The 20089-nt window shown below is 38.2% G+C and overlaps 1 protein-coding gene across 3 annotated transcripts; it reads right to left on the bottom strand.

The window, feature by feature from the left end:
* Positions 1–10563: 10563 nt before the first annotated feature.
* LOC141491189 (phospholipase A2, membrane associated-like) lies at positions 10564–13535 on the bottom strand. Of its 3 annotated transcripts, XM_074191868.1 has the most exons (5): positions 13069–13535; positions 12363–12412; positions 11961–12105; positions 11387–11493; positions 10564–11120 (listed from the first exon to the last, which is right to left on the bottom strand). In XM_074191868.1, exons 2-5 carry the CDS (start codon positions 12400–12402, stop codon positions 10978–10980), a joined length of 435 nt encoding a protein of 144 aa, XP_074047969.1. In that variant the 5' UTR covers positions 12403–12412; positions 13069–13535; the 3' UTR covers positions 10564–10977. The 3 variants fall into 3 exon arrangements, 1 of the variants encoding a protein (XP_074047969.1); XR_012469511.1 differs by lacking the exon at positions 11387–11493; XR_012469512.1 differs by lacking the exons at positions 11387–11493; positions 12363–12412.
* Positions 13536–20089: the final 6554 nt, after the last annotated feature.

The following is a 20089-nucleotide window of genomic DNA, read 5'->3' as shown; positions in this document are numbered from 1 at the left end:
CTTATGTTGCAATATTTCATTGAAATCATATACCATGGTATATTTGACCATTACACAATGGATGCCTTACTTCCCAGTGTTTTTCCATAATAAAAGAATGCTGCTCTGGATATTTTTGTTCTCTCTCTCTTTCTTGACATCTTTGGAAAAAATGTGTGTGTGTGTGTGTGTGTGTGTGTGTGTGTGTGTGTGTGTGTGTGTGTGTTGTGTTAGTGATCCTTGAGGACCACAGCTGTGAGATAACAAAGACAAAAGGTCTCCAAGACCCTCTTGTCTTTCTGTTGTTTTGCAATACTGCTGGCTTGGTATGGAGGGACATCTTCATTCTCCTACTTTTGTGTTTGCTCAGGAAGTGGTTCATCCTGAGGTAACAGGATTATACCAAAACTGTATAGATAAGGAAGTATGACAAGAATTTGGGCAAACAACTTTATGATCTGTTTGTATGGTTGACTCCCATTGATTATCTCAGGAGATATGTTTGTACTGTCCCAGGGCATTGGGAAGATATATATATATATATATACATATATATATATATATATATATATATATATATATATATATATACAAGTTAAGGATACTCAATAAAGTGGCCTTTTTGGTTTTTGGTTTTTTGTTCCTAGGAACCAAGTTCTTTGCTGGTCAAAGAACTCAAGGTTGGTGCACTGTTTCATTTTACTTGATGCCCAACGTGGTAGGGGAAGATCCTGGAAGGACTTCAACCACAGGGTGGATCAGCCTCCTTGGATCCAGGAGGTCTCTGGTTACAGCCCAGTGTACAGACTGGTGAGGTAAGAATATTCTTATCATGGGACAAGTATTAGGGGTTTCAGATAAAGACAAGCACATAAGATTATTATATAAAGCCTTAAAGAAACAGGGTTGTACAGTACAAATCAGAGATATTAGGAAATATTTAGAAGTAGTTTATAAACTATAGTTTCTTAATTTAGAAGTAGTTTATAAAGCATCCCCTTGGGTGATAGAAAGAATGCCCAGTGACATGAATGATTGGATCATAGTAGGGGAACAAATGACTGAACTTCATAAGCATGAACCTGTCACTGAAGGAACATTTTTATGCATAATTTATTTAGATCTGTTTATACAGATGAATCACACTTACAATGCCCTAGGAAGTTTAACACAGAAACAAACGTAAACCTCTGCTCCTAGGTCTGGTCAAGAGACACCTAGCTCTCTGGTCCTTAACAACTTATTGTATCTGGATTTGGGTCCGTTTAAAAATGAAAGAGGGGCGACTAGGTGGCACAGTGGATAGAGCACCAGCCCTGGAGTCAGGAGTCCCTGAGTTCAAATCTGGCCTCAGACACTTAATAATTACCTAGCTGTGTGGCCTTGGGCAAGCTTAACCCCATTGCCTAGCAAAAATTAAAAATAATAAAATAAAAATAAATAAAAATGAAAGAGAAAGGGTTAATAAGGAAACAATGGATAGATTAGAAAAAGAAGTCACAGAATTAGCAGAGAAATGCAGTCAGTTGACTATGCTTTTAATAAGTCAAAAACCGGTTAAGAACATTATAAATAAATCCATAGATAGCCCAAAAGGGTTGGAGAATTCATTAACTAGTTCAGAAAATAAGGAATTCGGCTTATCACCTCTTAAAAAGGGGTTATTTCAGGTGCTACAACAGGGAGAAAATCTCACAGATTTGGGAATAATGATGCCTGTCTTAGAAGACACTCACAAGTGGATCCTGATACTGGACAACAAGCTAAAATCAGCAGACATAATGTAGTTCCTATTAGTCAAATAAAAGAGCTAAAGAAAGCAGTTAAAGAATATGGGGTGAAATCACCCTATGTACATTTGCAGTTAAAAAATTTGGAAACTTATGTTCTTTTACACCAAATGATTGCGAGGTAGTAATCAGGGCTTGTCTAACACCTGGTGAAGCAGTAGCCTGGATGTCAGAATTTACAGAACATTGCAGGAATGTAGCAGCTTCATTAAATCCAAGTAATCCAATCAATGCTAACACATACTTTGAGTAAATGACAGGAACAGGACAGTATTGTACAGATGGTCAGCAGATCACCTATACTTTGGAAACTTATGAAAGACTTGAAAAATGTGCAATAGAGGCTTGGGGTAGAGTCCCTGTGTCTGGAGAAAGTAAAAAACCCTTTGCCCCTATCATATAAAGACCTGATGAACCTTTTATTGACTTTATGACCAGAATGCAGGATGCTGTAGCTAAGAGTATGGGGGACACCCTGGGTACAGACACTCTATTGAAACAATTGATAAGAAATAATTGTAATACAGATTGTAAAAAAGCCTTAATAATAGGGAGCAAACGGGATGCCTCATTGGAAGAGATGATTCAAAGATGTTCTAGCATAGGTTCTGCAGCATATATGCAGCCGAAATCATGGCTCAAGCTATGGCTAAGGGCTTTAATAAAAGTAGCATAAAATGTTTCAAGTGTGGCAGGATTGGACATATGAAAAAAGACTGCTGTGATAAAGGAGGAGGGAATAGCCTGACCACACCCTGTTCTAAATGCAAAAGGCCAGGACATTGGGCAAGTGAATGCCCTTTAAACTCAATGTCGGCCACACCCCATTGGCCCAGGGAAATAATTGGGGAATGTGAGGGGTAGAAACAGAAGTGACAAAAGACAAAGGAATTAAGACAGAAATATCAGGAGTTAACCTCTCACAGGGAACAATTTTAATTGACCTCCTTTCCTGAGGGAATTATTTAATCAGGGCCAATACTACAGTTCTTTTACCCATACAAGAAATTTGAACAGATAATGAATATTTAGTAATAAATGCTCCAAGTACAGACTATACTGGCTTACATGTTCAAGTAGCTATATTAAAAGGAAACAAGATTTTGGTTTTTAATCCCTTATAAAATCATATAGAAGTTGATGATAATCAGGTAGTGGCCCAAAGAGTATTACTAAGATGAGTAAGTCACACACCTTAGGAATGTTTACTGAAAGGATACAAGCCTCAAGACCAATGATTACTATAAAAGTAAGAAAAAGAAACTTTAAAGGGATGCTAGACACTGGTGCTGATAAAACTATTTTTCCTATTAGCATTTGGCCTCATAACTGGCCTCTGGAGGCTACAGATAAACAAAAGAAAGGGAAGTTTGGGAGTAAACCTAAGATAAGAATAGATATGGCATGTTATACATACAATTACCTAAATTTTAATGAAGACTATATTACCCCAGCCATGAAATATCACTGTTCTCCCTTAACAAAAAATTGTGCCAAGGGACATAAACAAATTGCACAATTGAGGCATGATGAACAGGTTATGTGCAAAAATCACGGTGGAATTTGGAAAGGGCCTAACAAGGTACTAACAAAAGGGCCAGGTTTTCTATGTGTTTCTACAGGTGAAGGAACTGAATGCTGGATTCCTCAAAGGAATGCACAGACTGTCTTTGAAGGGACAAAGATGCAAAACGTGGAGGAGACAATCACATAGAAAGGGAACAGAAAAACATAAACCCATCATACAAAAAATAATAAAGATCATGATGCTGTTGCCTCAATTAAATATTGATGCAGAGGCCCAACAGGAAGAAGCAAAAAGATGGGCCTTTTATCCACAACCACTGTGGGTCCAGATTATAGAGGAAGGAGAAAAAAACTCCTCCAATTATCGTATTTGGTAACTTGTCTCAAATAATTCAGCCACAATTTGAACAGAATACTTCTGGCAATTATATTAACCCCCCTGTTAAATTCAATTTTACAGGACTTTCAGCAAAATCCCCTCTTTGCTTTTCCAAGAATAATGATAGGTGTGTTCCAGTAGTTCCAGTGACTTATCACTTAACAGAAATTCCCAATGACACTATCCCATTTCCACAGATAATACCAAACCTTATGAATTATAGGATACAATTTGATGCTTTCAGGATCAGTGGGACATTTTGTAATGTCACTGGACAAAGATTCTGTTTTCCTTGTACTATGGGATCTAGATACTTGCATCTGGAGTTATATCCACACATGATTAAATGTAGTACACAGCAAGCTACTTGCTTCAAGGACTGTGTGTCATGGCACAATGAATCACTTCCTAATGGAACACTTTATCATGGATTCCCTGCTCCATTATACCTGAATAAGGCAGGGAGAACTTTGGGGGAAGGCTAGAAAATAGTTATGATTCTGGGATAGAATAAGATCACCCGGAGGGATACATCCAACAGGACTACCTAAACAGATGTACTGATGGGAAGGGCTTGTTTGAGGGATAACTATGCATTTATGTCTGGATCTCAAGTGAACATAACTATGATTGACAATTATTATAACGTATCATGCATAAATTGTACTGTATCAGAATGTATAGGTAGAAAAGTCAAAGGAACAATATTCATAGTTACTAGACCAAGATATATTATGATACCTGCAAAAGCCCAGGGTTGGTATCAAAGTAGGGCTGATCAAGTATTTTCAGAAATAGAAGAAAGAATATCCCACTCTCCTACAGCCATCAGAGAGAAAAGTTGAGTTTTATGTGTTATTTTGGGAATATCGGTATTAATATCTCTTATTGCTTCTTCAATTTCCTCAGCAATGTCTGTAAGTACTGTAAGAAACAAAATAGTGCAGGCTAAATTTTTGGAAGAATTAGCTAAGAATGTCTCTTTGGGGTTTAAAGAACAGCAAATTATGGATGAAGAATTTTATAAGACTATCAAAGCACTAAGGGACACTATTGAAAATGTTGAGGATAAAGTAGACATGATAGAATATAAGGCTAGTTTAGCAAGTGATTATCGATATTCCTCTTTTTGTTTGACAAAATTACAATATAATGAGTCACATCATTCATGGGACAGGATTAAGAATCACCTAATTACCTAATGGTAATATTTCTATGCAAATTAGAGATTTATATGACTTAGCTCAACAAATTAATGATGCTTCTAAAAATGATCTTCTGCCTGATAAGACTGCTCAAAAAATTATTGATTATTTTAGTCATTTATCCTTTCCTTCTTGGGGACAACATGCTCTGTACACAATCGGAGCAACCATCAGAGCCACTATTGTGGTTTTGATCATCTTGTCATTTCTTGCTCGATTTGCCATTTCCAACTTTGATCATATGTAGTGGTATATTTGGCAAAACAAAAGAAGGGGGAATGTTAGTGATCCTTGAGGACCACAGCTGTGAGATAACAAGGACAAAGCTCTCCAAGACCCTCTTGGCCCTCTGTTGTTTTGCAATACTTCTGGCTCTGTATCTCAGGACATCTTCATTCTCCTACTTTTGTGTTTGCCCAGGAAGCAGCTCATCCTGAGGTAACAGGATTACAATAAAACTGTATAGATAAGGAAGTATGACTAGAATTTGGGCAAGCAACTTTATGATGATCTTATTGTATGGTTGACTCCCATTGATTATCTCAGGAGATATGTTTGTGCTGTCCAAGGGCATTGGGAAGATACATACAAGTTAAGGATACTCAATAAAGTAGTCTTTTGGTCTTTTGTTCCCAGGAAAAGAGGCTCCTGTCTTTCCTCCTTTCACTGTAGCCGAGACCAAGTTCTTTGCTGGTCAAAGAACTCAAGGTTGGTTCACTGTTTCATGTCAGTGTTGGTCTAAACCTATCCCCCCACTCCAGGTTGTTTTCTAGTTTTTTTCTTTAGATGGTTTTTTTTTTTTTTTTGCAAGGCTGTGGGGTTAAGTGGCTTGCCCAAGGCCACACAGCTAGGTAATTCTTAAGTGTCTGAGGCTGGATTTGAACTCAGGTCTTCCTAACTCCAGGGCTGGTGCTCTATCCACTGCGCCACCTAGCCACCCCTCTAGTTTTTCTCTTTACCTATTCATAATCTTTCAGAGATCACTGACATTGGTTCAGCAACCACATCTATAATAAGCTCTTCTAGTTCCCATATACAAATAGTCTTTGTTATAGCCTTCCCAGTCCATAAACTTTATGTTTACATAAAAAGTTGAGTAGATATTTCTACATTGCTTATTATCATTCCATTCATCCAAAGTAGTATTTTATCTCTTTTTTGATCTTCTCTTGCCTCCAACAGTTTTTTAAAAACTTTTTATTTTCTTTAGCATTTAGCATAAGATCAGTCTTAGGATCTTTCTATTCTATACTAACCTCTTCCAGAAGTCTTAACAAACTAAGCCAACTCTTCTAATACTTCTGTATTCCTCCTTCTAAAGTTCATGTACCCAAATGTTTTGCTTCAGACTGTATGTGTTACTGAAAAATATACATGTAAAATTTCTGTCATTCAAATAATAGTTTCCATGCAAAGTAATGTTCTTTCTGCACCGAACAATTTGTAAAATTATGAATTGTTTCATAAAGAAATGTTTCATCTATTTTAGATTTCTAGGCTTAAAAATATTACCTTTTTTTGTGGGGCAGTGGGGATAAGTGACTTTTCCAAGGTCACACAGCTAGTTATTATCAAGTATCTGATACCAAATTTGAACTCAGACCTTCCTGACTCCAATAATCTATCTTCTGTGGGTCAGTGCTCAACTGTTGCAGTTCTATGTGACCCACATAACTTGACAGAGGTTCAAAAAACTTAAACATGTCAGTTGAAAGCTTTAGGTTATTGTCCATTCCAATCCAATCATTTATTAAGTACTTACTGTGTAGCAAAGAGGATACAATTAATAAGCAGAAACACAACCCCTGCCCTTAATGAGTTCAATTTAATGGAACAGTTCACTCCTTTCTCTATTTCTTTGCAAATGGAAGAAAATTCACAGACAACTTTCCTCATAAACAATAAGCAGAGTTGTATTGAATTTTACCTTAAATTTAAGATATAAAAAAATTGACATAAATGGAAACAAAAGTACAAGAATTCATAAAAAATTAAAAATCATAGAGTATATACACATTACATGTATATATTTAATATATAATATAATATATGAGAAATTGCTTTAAAAGAAGTAAACTGAAGAATTATAGTAGTATTTAAGTTTTTCAGGCAGAAGAAAAATCTCAGATATGAAAAAACACCCCAAAACTACATGAATCCCAGGAATGTGATTCTCTTGTTTTCTTTTTGTTTTCTTTTTGTAGGGCAGTGGGGTTAAGTGGCTTGCCCAAGGTCCAGCTAGGTACTTATTAAGTGTCTGAGGTCAGATTTGAACAGGTCATCCTGATTCCAGGGCTGGTGCTCTATCTACTCTGCTACCTAGCTGCTCCAGGAATGTGACTCTCATAGGCAACTAGCATGTGTCACTGTGGAGTCTGATTTAACTGAATTGGGTGATGATTCCTCTCAGAACATGCCTTTTTCTTCCTACTGGGCTCACTCTGGAACTTGCCCTTGCCATTGATCCCTTGCCTTCTAAACTATTTCCTTCTTGTTTGATGCTGGAAGTTTTGCTTGAGGCTTCCATCTTCTACAGTCTAGGAACTCAAGGTGTTTGCCTTGGGCTTTTGTTGTTTAGTCATTTGAAGTCATGTACAGCACTTTGGGGTTTTCTTGGCAAATATACTGGAATGGTTTGTCATCTTCTCCAGCTCATTTTACATCGAGGAAATTGAGGCAAACAGGTGAAATGTCTGAGATTGGATTTGAACCTAGGAAAATGAGTCTTCCTGAGTCCAGTCCTGATGCTCTATGCACTATGGCACCCCACTAACTGCTCCTATTGAAGAGAACAAACACCCAGCTGAAATACAACACTTAGACTATTAAAAACAAGCTTTGCTTTCTGACAGAAGTAGAAAGAAGAAAGAGAGTAGAGTTTCTTCACCAGCTATTGGAAGGAAGTTCACTGATGATCTGGCACCCTCTGTTCATTATTGTCCTGCTCACTCCCAGTGCATGAATGTGTGTACCCTGTGGTGGTAGAATCTGGGCAGACTTGACACCATTTTTCTCCACCTTTGCCATCCTCCCTTGTGTGTCATTAAGTAATTCTCTTCTTCTTCTCTTCTTCTTCTTCCTCTTCTTCCTTCTTCTTTTCTTCTTCTTTTCTTTCTTCTTTCTTCTTGTTCTTTTTTCTTCCTCTTCTTCCTTCTTTCTTTCTTCTCCTCCTCCATCTTTTTCTTTTTTCTCCTTTTCTTCCTCCTCCTTTTCCTTGTTCTGTTCTCTTTATCCTTCTTGTTTTCCTTTTCTTCTCCTACTGCTACTACTGCTGCTGCTGCTACTATATTACTACTACTATTATTACTACTACTACCACTAGCATCATCACTATTACCACCACCATTACTGTCTTTTTCATCTTCCTTCTCCTTCTACCACTGCTTCTACTACAGTTAATACTACAAGTACTACCAAACTCACTAACACCATCATCACTACTTCTTTTGCCTCTTCCTCCTCCTGCTCCTACAGTGTTGCTGCTACTATCACAACTACTACTACTACTACTACTACTACTACTACTACTACTACTACTACTACTACTAGTACTACTACTACTATAACTGTTACTGATGCTGCTTCTACTCTGCTATTACTAATAATACCACCATCACTACTATCTCCCCCCCCCACCATCACTATCTCCTTTTCCTAGTTGTGGTGGTAGTAGTAGTAGTAGTAGTAGTAGTAGTAGTAGTAGTAGTAGTAGTAGTAGTAGTAGTAGTACCAGCAGCAATGGTAGAAGGAACAGGAGGAGGAGGAGGAAAAGGAGATTGTGCTACTACTACTACTACTACTACCACCACTACAACTATCAACACTATCTCCTTTTCCTCCTCCTGTTTCTTCCTGTTCCCAATGCTGCAGTCACTACTGTTACTACTACTACTACTACTACTACTACTAATTATACTTCACTACTACTACTACTACTACTACTACTACTACTACTACTACTCCTACTACACTATTGCTACTACTACTACAACTACCACCACCACCATTACTATCTCCTTTTTCTCCTCCTGTTCCTACTGCCATTGCTGCTGGCACAATTATTACTACTATTACCACTACCACTACCTCAATCATCACCTCTATTACAACCACTATCACTACTTCTACAACTACTACTCCTATTTCCACTTCTACTCTACTTCTTCTGCTACAACTACTAATCCTTGTTTGATTCTTACAATAATCCTGGGAGGATGAGGAAACTGATTTAAACAAAGATTAAGTGACTTGTCCAGAGCCAGACATCTAGTGTCTGAGGTCAATTTGAACTCAGATTCCAAGTCTACCACTCTCTTCACTGCTCACATACTTACTATCTGTGTAACCTTGGTCAAATTATTGTCCTTTCTTAGCCCTCCAATCCTTCAATCTACAGCTTTCCACATTTCCTTTGCTAAACAGCACTGCTTTGACATCAGGATTCAGATTCATTAATGCTATACATCAACAAATCTTTATTAATTGCTTACTGTGGGCCAAGCATCCTGAAGAATCACAGAATTAGAACCAGGGAATTTTCAAGTTATCACATCCAGCTCTCTCGTTTTACAGATGAGAAGCCTGTGATCCAGAGAGGATGAGTGATTTATCTTTGCCCACATATACAGGTAAATATCAGAAGTGAGATTTGAATCCAAGTCCTGGGGAGCCATGGTTCTTCTCACTGCCCCCCCACCCCCACTGCCTCATTAGGAGATAGACTGTAGGGGAGGTCTTTTCCAACTCTATGTTTATGATGGCCTAATCTCTGCTTTATGTGTTATCTTCCATTAGTAGATTGTAAACTCCTTGAGGGCAAGGATTCTTTTTTCTTTTCCACATCCATAGAGCCTAGATCAGTGCTTTTCTCAGAGTAGGTTCTCATATTTATTTATTCTTTATTGAACTGAATCAAGTATGCAAAGGAAAAGAAGCCTTGGGTATGGACAGTCCTCAGCTGATATATTTGGAGTTTTGAAAGATCTTGTCAGAAAGGTCAGAGCCCTGGACCTGAGTACAGGATCCAGACTTGGTCTTTGATTCTCCTAATTATTTGCATCCCTAAACTGCTGGAAGTTTCCCAAGTTCTAGATTGCTTTGATGGTGTAGTTTCCCTCACCCATGATATCTTTGTATTTGGAATGCATTATACCATTCTTTGACTGAAAAGACTTGGCCTTCTAAAATGTGTGTGATTCTACCATGAGATGTTCATAGCAGCAGGGATCCTGGAGTCCACTTTCAAGGAAGGTGAATTAGCCCAGTTGGAAACGGGAAGAAGAGATCAAGGGCAGGGTCTCTGACTTTAGGCCTCCCCCAACCCCACCCACCCCATCATAGGCAGCAATATGGATCTAAGCTTCAGTGGGTTGACAAGTGCTCATTGCACACCTACTGCAAGAAAGACAGAAACAGCTTTGAGATAGAAGATTCTTCTCTAGGCAGGCATCTAGTACCTGACTACTAGCAGAACCCATTTTCACCTTGGAATCTGTGTTTCTGAACCTTTCAGAGGAACAGTGACAGTTGGAGAAGCTGAGTCTGCAGGTAGAAAAGGGCAGAACCACTTTTCTTATCCCTGATTTCCTTTCCTCCCTCTTCCCCACCTATCTGAAGCTTCCAGAGCAAGTTTCCTTGTTGCCAGGAACACTGGAATGTTGAAAAAACCATGCAAAATCCCAAAGCCACCATTTTATTGATCCTTTTTTTTTCATATCACTGTCACATCTTAATAATTCCTCCCCCCTCCTCATAAGAAAGAGAAAGAGTGAACCAAACCAAACATCCCAACAGCAGCTTACTGCAGGTGTGATTCTACCTCTCTCCTTTTTTCACCTCTCTCCTGAGAGAAGGGAGATAGGTTTCATCATTAGCCTGAAGTTTGGAGATGGTAATTCTATTGGTATGCTTGTCCCAGAGTAAGCAATTAGTAAAGATTTTTTGATTAATTGCATTAATTGATCTGAATCCTGATATCAAGCAGTGCTGTTTAGAAAAGGAAATGAGGAAAGCTGTAGATTGGAGGTGATGGGTCTGGAACTGGAGTTTTGAGGTATCTTCTTGTCAATTCTTGTTGAGGAAGGAGAAAAAGATGCTCTCAGCATTTAATTTTTTCTCCATTACACATGGATATAGGAAACTGGCGATACTTTACTTGGAAGCTTTCCAGGTTTTTCAAGAAACATTTGGCAGTTTCTACATCACAGGCACACTCTTTATCTTTACATCTGGCTGAAGTCCCTATATGTTCAAAAAAAATGAATGGTCAGGAGACTTGGTAACTTTGTCTTCTATTGACAACTCTCACCCTGTCATGCCAAACTGAGCCCCTTTACTGGACATCTTGATGGAGACACGGTCCCTTCCCCATGGAAAGCCCCTAGCCATAGAGGAAAGTACAGACTTTGTTTTCAGGGAGTCTAGGAGTGGTGTCCTTCCAGACACCATTTTAGGATTTTTCATGTTTAGATTGCTCAGAGGTTCCTGATTGTAATATGCTATCTCACCACAGGTGATGTATTGTCCATTGATCTTGTACTTATAAGGATATATATTGATACTGCAGCCTTCCTTTTGCAGCTTTAAATAGCAGCATTTCTGTTTCACACAGCACCTAAAAGAGGAACCCTGCTGAGTACTGTCTTCTCCTATTAGGGATCAGGTGGTCAGCAAATAGAATACTCAGAGAGACCATTCAAGGAGGCAGCTTGCTGCTGGGGAGTGATGTTTGGTCTGGGAGTCAAGACACTGAAGTAATTAGGATAACACTTTTGTCATCTGTAAATGAGATCTCTAAAGTTCTTTTCAACTTCAAATCTTATTATATTTAATGGAGAGTTTTTGATTCTGAAATCTTATCTGGTCCCATATTCCCTAATGACCCTTCTGGAGGATTCTAAAGGTATCCATAGATGCCAAGGAATGCTAGAGAAGGACCCTCTTAGGTAATTTTGCTCTTGAAATGCATTTCTTTGGTGTGCCTATTCTTGTGCCCTATCAATTAATATGCATCTCCTGTCAATGATGCTTCTAGTGATTCCCAAGGTAACCACCCAGCAGGGTTGGAGAACAGCAGTTTACCAGTCAGTTTCATCTACGGGTGCTCCGAAGTTTTTCCATCCACAATTGCAACCGTATGTCATATAGTCAGCCATTACATATTTCCCTGTGAGTTCCTCAGTCATTTCTTGAAATTGTTCCAACTTCCCATGGACCTCAGAGAAGCCTGTAAGAGAGATCAGTGGTCTTCAGTAGGATGTAGCCAGCCTTCTATTTTCCCTTTCCATTCCTGCTTTAGTTTGTCCTTCCCCACCCTTCATCTGAAGGGAGATTTTCCTCCCAGCCCCTAAGAATGCACTGTGAAGAAGTATTTAGAATATCCAAGGTTCAAGGAATGGAGAGAACTTGAATGCAAAAGACTATGGCGAAAGCACTTTTTTATAATTCTACAGTTGTCTCATCTGGGATGTGGTCACTTCTTACCACAGATCATCAGTGCAGCTAGCAGAAAGACTGTCTTCATTTTGAAGTTCCTGTAGGAGAAAGTATAGACCTCATGTCTGTCTCCTTACCTTCCTTCCTTTACCCCTGGTGCTGCTACCCCACTCAGTCATCTGGGAGGGGAGAATGGATCCTTAATTTTAATGAAAGGGATGGTAAGAACCATCTGCTGCAAACTAGACCTGATCAAGAAATCCCTGTATGAAATTTCTATTAGTACAGAAAGATATTTTTCAGGCACTGCACCATCCCCTAAACACTCAGTAATCTACTGGTTGCACAAATGCACTAGTCATGTTCCCTGGACATACATACATTGTAATTCAGGTACAGAGACACCAGACCAAGTCACCTAAATTCACACACTCATTTTGATACTCAGGGTCACAAAAATGCAAAGACAAATCAATATAAACAAATATTACCAGTACAGAGAAATGTTCTTAGGTCATCTAAACAAGGGATTCTTCACTTTTTTTTTTAAGTCTTGGACCCCATAGAAGTCTGGGGAAATCTATGAACTCATCCTCAGAATCATGTTTTTAGATGCCAAATAAAATCATGGAGAACTTTAAAGGAAACCAAATGATATTAAAAGATAGCTATCAAAATATTTAAAAAAGAGACAGCAGGTCAATAATTTCTTCCTCTTCCAATATCATAGAAACACACACACACATGCACTCACACTCTTTGATTTTGTCATTCGTCTTCTGGTCTTTTGGGGTCCAGATGCTTTCTGCTGTTTCTTGGTCCAGTTCAACTGCAGGGCTCTTGAGTGCAATTGGTCCTCAAAGCAGAAAAGCTCCATATATGGAGGTGGCTGAGAGTTCCCACCCCCTGCCTAACACCAAGAGTCCACATAGCAGGAAGAAGGGGTGGGGCCCGGAAGGAGCTCCTCCAGCTCTTCGGGGAGCCATCCCCTCAAGGAGAAAGACAGCCTCTTTGGATGGAATTGTAGGTGTAAATCTGAGTGCTGACACTCAGTTGGATTAGATACAGGGGCATTGTTTTGGGGATTACACTTACCTTCCAATTCAGGGCATAGCATCTTGCCTCAGAGTTTGGACCATGGACAACTCTGAAAACAGAGTTTATGGAGAAATAGCAATACAAAACCATTTTCCTATTAAACTGAAATGTGTGGGTACTATCAAAAAGAGCAAGTATGGAGTATAGAGCCGCTTGTGGTGATTCAATGGTTAAGCAGTAAGGTTGTTGGAGAGATAAGGGGTGCATGGAAAGTTCCTGTGTTGGGTTAGCTTTCAGCAACCTTGAGGAGCTAGAACTCAGTATAGCCACTGAAAGTCAGCTGTGTGGATTGTTGAAGATGGTTGTGTTGGACTACACCCTGGACTGGACCCTCAGTAGTCTGGGTCTCTGAAAACTTATCATATTTCATCATTCACCATGATCCCCTAATGTCTACTTTAGAGACCACTGTTTTGTAAAGAGACATTTTTCTATGGAGGAAGGTTGATTGACGCTTCCTTGTTACTTCTGTTAATTATTTTAGGCTAAAAATGAAATAATGAAAAGCTAGTTTATCCATGAAGTTTTATTTTCTAAGATTTTACTTAGAAATCTAAGAGTGAATAACATCATTAAAGATAATTACAGGGGCAGCTAGGTGGTGCAGTAGAGAAAGCACCGCCCCTGGAGTCAGGAGTACCTGGGTTCAAATCTGGTCTCAGACACTTAATAATTACCTAGCTGTGTGGCCTTGGGCAAGCCACTTAACCCCATTTACCTTGCAAAAAAAAAAGATAATTACAGAAAAGTCTTTATAGAAATTTCACAAAAAGTTGTAAATTTTGGAGTCCAACTAATCAGGTTAAACATTAGGACATATAGGCATGATTGATTACTTTATGATTCTCTATAAAGTCTGTCCTGTCAGAACTGACAAGGATCCAATTAGAAGTTGGACTACTGTCTCCTATTCTGACTTGATATTTTAGATTGTTATCAGATATGATATAGACATAAAAAGATTGGGATTTCTCCTTTTCCAAAATGTCCTAAGTCACCAAACCAGTTTCCTGCCTTCTCAGAATGATCTTTGCTCAGATTTGTTTACACAACTGGCAATGTCAAACCTGTTAGGTGCAATTAGAAGTGAACCAGGCTACTTCACACAGACAAAAGTCTGTCTTCAATTTACAGCTGGAGAGACACAGAGTAAATATTGAGATTTACAAAAACACTAATTTGAGGCTGAGAAATCAGTTTTGATCAGAAATACAATATTAAAGACATTAAATTTTTATACATCATTTCTTTCTTTCCTAGGTAAGTTAGAGGGAGAGAACTTGTGATTCTGGGGCAATGACTACACTCCCATCTATGGACCATTCCTAACTCTTGTCTAACAATTTCCAAGCACAGATTCCAGCCTGGATAGCCTGACTCTCAACCCTTATAAAGAATGTTTACTTTCAGTCCCCATGAACTTAACCTTGAGGCTTGGAATACTGCCTTCCTTTTATCTCCATCCCTCATATTCCTTCCCTGTGTTGGCAGAGAGCTTTGTACAGAAGACATGCTTAATAAATTTTTTCAAATTATTTGAATTCAATAAAAGTTTATAAGCCACCTGTCTACCAAGATGGAAAATAGCACAGTTCCTGCTCTTAAGAAACTTATGTCTTGACCAAATATACCCTGCCACAGTATATTCAAGACTCCCCCAAATAAGGAGTCTAATATGATAATGAATAAAGAAGTCAGGGAGTTCCAGATTGATTATTTAAATAGTTTAGTAATCAAAAGAGGTACTGAAATAGGAACAGTCAGGGACAATGGCCAGACAAAATATTTGAATCCCCACCAAGACCTTCCCCAAGCCTGTGTAATAATTATTAAAAAACAAAAAAGAATTGTATGTTAACCTTGATTTGATATTTTTGTTTCTTCTGCTCAGCAGAGGCCTTATGTCCCAGATACCTGGGTGTCATGGTGCTGTTTGGGCTAGAATCCCAGACCTTCCGCCCTTTATTCTGTGCTGTGTAATTGCTTTTCAAATTTCTTTTAATATACTTTTTGTTGCCTAGATAAAATCAATTGTTCTAACACCCTTTTTTTATCAGTATGTTGATTTATTTGTGAATAAGGAGAGTTTTAACAGTGTTTAGGAATTTGTACACGGAAAGACTCAGTTTGAACCTTGGCCCCCCAAAATGCCAGACTTTCTTTTGCTGTGGAGTTGCTTTTGATTTATTGGTAATTTTTGATAAATTTCCTAAAAGGCAGAACTTCTTTGTCCAGACTAAAAAGCCACTTACCCTCTTAGACAAGAATGGATTACTTGGATCATTTCTTCCGTCCATGTAGTTATTGTTTTGTAGAGGGAGGTCTCATTAAGAATTTAGTAAGTTGGGGTGGCTAGGTAGCACATTGGATAGAGCACTGGCCCTGGAGTCATGAATGCCTGGGTTCAAATCTGGCCTCAGACGCTTAATAATTAACCCAGTGGCCTTGGGCAAACCACTTAACCCCATTGCCTTGCGGGGAAAAAAAAACCTAAAAAAAATTTAGTAAGTCCATAAACTGGGAGTAGGAACTTCCCAGGGAGAAAAGAAAAGATGTTTCTGGATATTACTGGAAATATCACACATTCCAAAGGAGGGGCCAGAAGAGGGAGTGAGTTCTTTTCCCCTTTTAAACTGTATTCCCTACCTCAAGGCATTGAAAATGAAATCATAATCTAGAATTCCTCTTTTGTTTTATTATCTGCTATCTTCCCTTCTCTCTTCCTTTGCTTCATTCCTCCTAAATTTCTGTAGCCATCCGCTGTCCACCAGGAGATGGATTCGGCTCAGGAGAGGAAAGAAAATACATTACACTCAGGTGGGGCTATCATCAGGACATCTGACAGAGCCGTTTATTATAGAAGAAATCCACAACATTAGCATGTAGGATAAAAACAATGATGTAACTTTGTTATGGGCAGAAAGTAACCCAGCAGGATGTAACCCAGGTCAAGAAGTTCAGAAACAGGGCTTATCGAATAGTGAGGCAAAGAATGACGCAGTTGTGTTATCAAATCAGAGTTCTGTGGAAGCTTTCAGCTCAAGGGTCAACAGAGCTCAGGTTATTTTGGCCAATAACTGGCCTCTGGACCCTGAACTCACTTGAGCGGCCTCTACACTTACTTCTTTTCTGTTTACACAACAAGCTCACAATTGCCCAACTTGATGCTCAACCTGGGTGACACAATCCTGAACTCTATTAATAGAAAATATAGTTGCTCTTGTTTCAGAAAAAAAAGACTGAAAAAACTCAGTAAACAACAAGAGAGAAGCATAAAGAGAACTAATACAAGACATAATTGTATAATACTCTGGGGCCAATGCCCAAAAAGGGTGGGGTGATAAAACCATTTAATTATCAGCTCTCTTCTCAGGAATCAAATCTTGGGGGGCTATTTGGATGTCTTTAGCCAATTTATACAAATCTTCAATACCAAAAGATAGTTTTTAAAATGAGAGACAAACACCAAATGATCAATATCATAATTACAACAAAGCTGAAAACAGATAATACCATGTAACCATGGACCAAGTACAGGTGGAAAATACAACCAATCATAGAATTTGTTGCTCAAATCTACATATTCTTCCATAACACAAATTTTTTATTACAAAAGTTTGTAATTCATTAATCAAATGATAAAGATTTTCATAATCTTCTGAGCCTTTAATGTTCTAGTAACATTTTATGATAAATCTTGAGTAAATTTTACTTCTATCTTCATAACTTCTCTACATACACATGCATGCTCAAATAATGCAATTGTAACAGTTAATATTATTTCCCTCTTTTTCTCAGTAATGATCATAAATTCCTCTCTATGGGGTGTGGTACTATTTAAGTCAGAAAAATTATACCTAACTTCTCAGCATCTCTTCTTTGATATTTCCAATAGTAACTTTGTTATATCTCAAATAAATTTTCAGCTTCCCCTACCAACATAACTTGTCATATTTTTCTCTCCATATTACAGTTGTTACCATGGAGGATTTTGCACATAAACTCAATATTCAGTTCTTTTTGCAGTTCCCAAATTGGCTTTCCTTTTGTATGATCTGTCCTTCTTTCTCCTCTAATGCTTTCGTTTTAGATTTCTTAAATGTTAAGTTGTTCATTTTCTCTATTACTTGATTCATCTGTTCTGCATGGTCTGATGTTTCTTTCTGATATCCAGATCTCCATCTGTGGACAAAACAAAAGCATACCCTTGACCTCAGGTTAGTAAGTGATCAAGTCTTTTCTAATTTCCATCTTTTGTATCCTTCCACATTACTCTCTGAGTACTCTTAGGGATGTTTATTCTGTTATCTATGGTAATTTTGTAACCAAAGTGTTTTTTCAGCCAAGGTTTTATTCTTATCATCCAAAGTCAAATAATTAACTTATATAAAGTTTTATTTAGGTTTAGTCTGGTATCAGCTTCCCCACATTCCCTCTTTTCTGTTTATTTGGGAACATTTTAATGACCTATAGGCTTGATCCAATGGATTATAATAAATGCCTGTAATATATTTTATATTGTATAGACAGAATTGTTTAAATGCTATAGAAGTATATCCAAGGCCATTATCTATTTTTATAAATTTTGGTATCCCTGCAAAACAATACATACAATCATACCTAGAGTAGCCCCTGGACTTTGTGCTGTTGCCATTGTATATGAACTAAATGTATCTACAGTAACATGAATAGATTTCATTTTTCCAACAAGTGTATAATGAGTCACATCCATCTGCCATAACTCATTAGGAGTCTGGCCTCTAGGATTCTTAAAATAATTTAGAGGGTTAGGTAAATACCCCTTTGTGGACAGGATTTTACTATATTCCTAGCTTTTGCTCTGGTGATATTAAATTCTTTCCTTAGTAAAGAGGCATTCTGATGAAATTTTTTGTAAAACATTTTAGCTTACTCTTCTACTAAGCTTTTAAGGAGTGGAAGGGTTAATTGATTGGTCCTATGATTACCTTCATATATATAAGTCCAGGTAATTCAGGATGGGATTTTATATGTTCAATAAAAAAGGAATTGTATCCATTCCTAATAACTTTTAGTAATTCTTTACAGAGTTGATGTAATACTACATCAGTGCTATGATTAATAAAGGTTTTTATTATGCATCTGATGACATGATAATTATACTTACTATGTGTAAAAATATTAAGGAGTTACGGCCATTCCCTTAATAACAATCATAGAGCATATAAATTTTTTAATAGATGTAAAAGGAGTATATAATTTCTTTTCTATTATTGCATATGTGCTTGAGCCTACAGTTTTATTTTATTTTTTTGTGATATGCTTTTTTAATTTAATATTCTCATTTTATACAAACAATGATTTATTTAATACATTAATAAAATATTCTTGTTTAAGAGTAAACAAAATACCCCCCCCAAAATATAGACTCACTTGAGCAATAAAGTAAAGGGGAGAGAAAAAAATTTAAATTTAAATGAAAAAAACAATAATAGTAATAATTGTAGGTATGGCCAGGTGGTGCAGTCGACAAAGCACCAGCCCTGGAGCCAGGAGCACCCAAGCCCATATCTGGCCTGTACACTCAACAATCGTGACATGTAAGCCACCCCAACCCCACTGCCCTGCATAAACCAAAAAAAGAAAGAAAAGACCTAAAATAAAATAAAATTGTAATAATAGCAGGGGTGGCTGGGTGGTGGACAGAGCACTGGCCCTTGAGCCAGGAGCACCCAGGTCTGAATCTGGCCTCAGACACCCAACAATCACCCTGCTATATGGCCCCAGGCAGGCCACCCAGCCCCATTTGCCCTGCACCCCCCCCAATAATAATAATAAATGTGTTTCAGTCTGTGTTCCAACACCACCAGCTCTGTCGTGGGTGGATCACATTCTTTTTGATAAGTCCATCACAAGTCCATATTTTTCCACCATTGCCATTGCTGATCGCAACTCCCTCCGTTCATATTTCTCCACTACCATGTACTATATTTTCTCTCTCCTTTCACTGATTTTGCTGTAGGGTAGCTGGGTGGCACAGCAGACAGATCCCTGGCCCTGGGGCCAAGAGGCCCTGAGCCCACATACCACCCCTTAGGCCCAGCATAGACCTGTCCCTATGGTCCCAGACAGGCCATCCTAATCCCAGCCCTTTGCAAGAAGTAAAAAAGAAAATGCGTTATATGTGACCACTCTCCCCCCATGGTTCATCCTCATCTCCTTCATTCACATCCCCACCCCTTCCCCCTGTCCCCCCTCCTTCTTACTCCAGATATCTATACCCCATTGAGTATATATGCTGTTTCCTCTCCTAGCCACCTCTGATGAGAGTGAAGATTCCCCCATTCCCCCTTGCCTTCCCCCATTCCATATCATTGCAATAGCTCATTGTAATAAGGAAAAATCTTATTATATGAAATATCTTGGCCTATTCCCCCCTCTCCTTTTTCTTTCTCCCATTACATTTCCCTTTTTCTATTGACTCCGTTTTTACACCATATTTTATCTTCAAATTCAGCTTTCTCTTGTGCTTCATCTATAAAAGCTCCTTCTACCTGCTCTGTTAATTGAGAAGGTTAATATGAGTATTATCAGTGTCATTTTTCTATACCAGAATACATGCAGTTCATATCATTAAGTTCCTCATATTTTCCCCTTCTCCTCTGATCTCTATGCTTTACCTGAGTCCTGTATTTGAA

The sequence above is a fragment of the Macrotis lagotis genome, chromosome 1 (genome assembly GCF_037893015.1).
Source record: "Macrotis lagotis isolate mMagLag1 chromosome 1, bilby.v1.9.chrom.fasta, whole genome shotgun sequence".
Classification (NCBI taxonomy): domain Eukaryota; kingdom Metazoa; phylum Chordata; class Mammalia; order Peramelemorphia; family Peramelidae; genus Macrotis; species Macrotis lagotis.
This window is presented reverse-complemented; position numbering and strand designations above follow the sequence as displayed.

Bases quoted from the DNA above. Each gene is read 5' to 3' on its own strand.
- LOC141491189 (XM_074191868.1), bottom strand. From the start codon at position 12,402: ATGAAGACAGTCTTTCTGCTAGCTGCACTGATGATCTGTG. The intron at 12,106-12,362 runs GTAAGAAGTGAC...TCTCTCTTACAG, and splicing joins AGCTGCACTGATGATCTGTG to GCTTCTCTGAGGTCCATGGG. The intron at 11,494-11,960 runs GTAAACTGCTGT...TTCCTCTTTTAG, and splicing joins CCCGTAGATGAAACTGACTG to GTGCTGTGTGAAACAGAAAT.